This window comes from Cucurbita moschata, unplaced genomic scaffold, assembly GCF_002738365.1.
Source record: "Cucurbita moschata cultivar Rifu unplaced genomic scaffold, Cmos_1.0 Cmo_Scf00014, whole genome shotgun sequence".
Taxonomy (NCBI): domain Eukaryota; kingdom Viridiplantae; phylum Streptophyta; class Magnoliopsida; order Cucurbitales; family Cucurbitaceae; genus Cucurbita; species Cucurbita moschata.
In genome coordinates, this window is record NW_019268530.1 from 3,597,873 (window position 1) to 3,600,306 (window position 2,434).

The 2,434-nt window shown below is 31.8% G+C and overlaps 1 protein-coding gene across 2 annotated transcripts; it reads right to left on the bottom strand.

Moving 5' to 3' along the window:
- Window positions 1-600: 600 nt before the first annotated feature.
- Window positions 601-1,162, bottom strand: LOC111452214. Of its 2 annotated transcripts, none has more exons than XM_023092815.1 (2): window positions 1,058-1,162; window positions 601-936 (listed from the first exon to the last, which is right to left on the bottom strand). In XM_023092815.1, exons 1-2 carry the CDS (start codon window positions 1,137-1,139, stop codon window positions 680-682), a joined length of 339 nt encoding a protein of 112 aa, XP_022948583.1. In that variant the 5' UTR covers window positions 1,140-1,162; the 3' UTR covers window positions 601-679. The 2 variants fall into 2 exon arrangements, with proteins under 2 accessions (XP_022948583.1, XP_022948582.1); XM_023092814.1 differs by having other exon boundaries at window positions 601-942.
- Window positions 1,163-2,434: the final 1,272 nt, after the last annotated feature.

The following is a 2,434-nucleotide window of genomic DNA, read 5'->3' on the forward strand; positions in this document are numbered from 1 at the left end:
CTTAGTCTTCGAGTGGTCAATTGGGCACTACTATCGGGTCATCAACTTGTCTTGTCTACATGGAACCACGGGCTGTTTCCACCCCCATGCACCACTCAATGATCACTTACGAGTTTCGGAAAGGAGATTTGAAATGCTCTCGAGTTTATGGTACCTTCTCTCTCAGGAATATGGAAAAATACTCAGATTTCGTACACAATTTCTTTTGTATAACCATAATTTTTATATAAACTTTCATAGAAAATTTCTTTTTCAGAGTTACTAACTTTTGATGCAAACATAAATGATTCATACAAATCTAATGTGTAACAGCCGAAGCACACGGCAAAGAATTAATGGTTTTCAAATACTACGTGAGTATGAACAATACTTCTATTTCCGAGGTCCACATCCTTATTAAAATTAACCAATACGAGGTCCAATGGAAAGAAATATTTGAGGTTACGAAACATATCTACAAATCAAACGATATAAGTATAGCAAAAGAAAAGAAATGATTAAGAGAGAGATTTCAGTGTTCGACATTTTCATATATTGCCATACTAATTTCAATCTTTATTTCATCATAAATGAAGTGATGTGTATACACAACATAACGTCGACACATAAAGTAGTTATTTATTTAAGCTCTCTTGCTGATGTTGCTAGCAACATGTTCCATTTCAACAAACAGATTTGTTTAGGGCTTCGTGACAACGTCAAAATCTTCAAATTGTGGTGGTGGTAGCAGCGCTGACGGTATTATTGGACTATGACTAGGATTAGGACCGGCATCGGGATAGTCGTTTATCACAATCCTATTACCTTGTATTCCTGAAACCTCAACAGGTTCAAATTGTGGTGGTGGTAGCAGCGCCGACGGTATTATTGGACTATGACTAGGATTAGGACCGGCATCAGGATAATCGTTTATCACAATCCTATTACCTTGTATTCCTGAAACTTCAATGATTATAAACAAATGTTTGATTCACATATTAGATTGTGTCTCTATAAAAGGGATGAAGTGCATGAGCCATATAATTTAGACTATATGAGTTGATAGCGGGTTATGTACCTGAATCAGACATGATTCGAGCTGAGCTGACAAGAGCGAACGAGAGTAAGAAACCGAGGCATAGACTAGCTTTGAACTCCATGTTGGTTCTTTGTGTTTCTTACAATTGATAATGAAATGTGAAGCGAGATCTATTTATAAGAAATAGAAATTTTATTCAGTTAAACGTGTGAATGGAATGAAAGGTCGAGCCGAAATAGATGGAAGGGAATGATGATTTTAAAGGCAAAAAAGGCAAAAGAAAAGAAATCTTGAAATCTGGCCAAAGTTAATACCTTTTGCAATTATAGGAGGTTGTTTGAATGTTTTAACTTTTAATGCATATTAACCATTTAAGCGATAATTATGAATATGAATAAAATTTGTCGAGGCTTCCTATTTGATAAAGATAAAATTTGTGATTGCTTCCTTTGCTATAGTTTAACGATAGAATTCTTATATCATACTCGAGTAAAGAAGTGGTATATGAATGAACCGAGACTACATCTAAATAAGAGCCATCTTTAAGATAAGATTCCTAAGAAATGCTTTAAAAAAATAGAAACTACCTGTCCCAACGAGGTACACTTTTTTTTTTTTCGGTGGCTCAATTGTAAGAATTTCATAGTTAAACGTGCTTTACTTGGAGTAATTCTATGGTTGGTGACCTTCTTAGGAATTTTTCATACTTGGTGCATGTGGGTGAGGATAAAACACACTAAAAGGACTCGTGTTAGTCTGTGGAGATAGTCATCACTTTTATGCAAGAAGTAGGTAGTGTGTCTATGTCGTAGGAGAATGTCGGGGTCATCAATTGTCGAATACAGATTCTGAATCTTGATTCTTATCTTGGACATGAGCGGTGAACACTACAAGAAACTTGCCATTAATAGCTTCCCACTAGAAATTTAGAAAATATGGTAGGAGAGATATAATTAAAAAAAAAATCAATAAAAAACAACGTGCAAAAATGGTAACATATTAACATAGTTAAATATATCTCATGAAATTAAAGACAACTAAATACCAACATTTTTTTAGAATTAGTTAGAGTAAGAAAAATATAAAGGTACCTCGTAAAATTAAATAAATAATAAAAATAATTAATTTAAAGATATTGTATATAACAAAAATAAAAAATACTATAAAAATATTTAATTATAATTGAGGTATGTTTACTTATAGAGATCTTAGAAAAATATAAAAAAAAAAAATATGAAATGTGATATAAAAATGTTGCAATAAATATATAATAAATACATTAAAATTTAGAATTATTTATTTTAATTTAATAACATAATGTATTTAAATTAATTTTCTATCCACGGTATGTTGATCCAGAAGATACGGTAACACTATAACATTTAAATTTTTAGAATCATTTTGAATACGATAAAC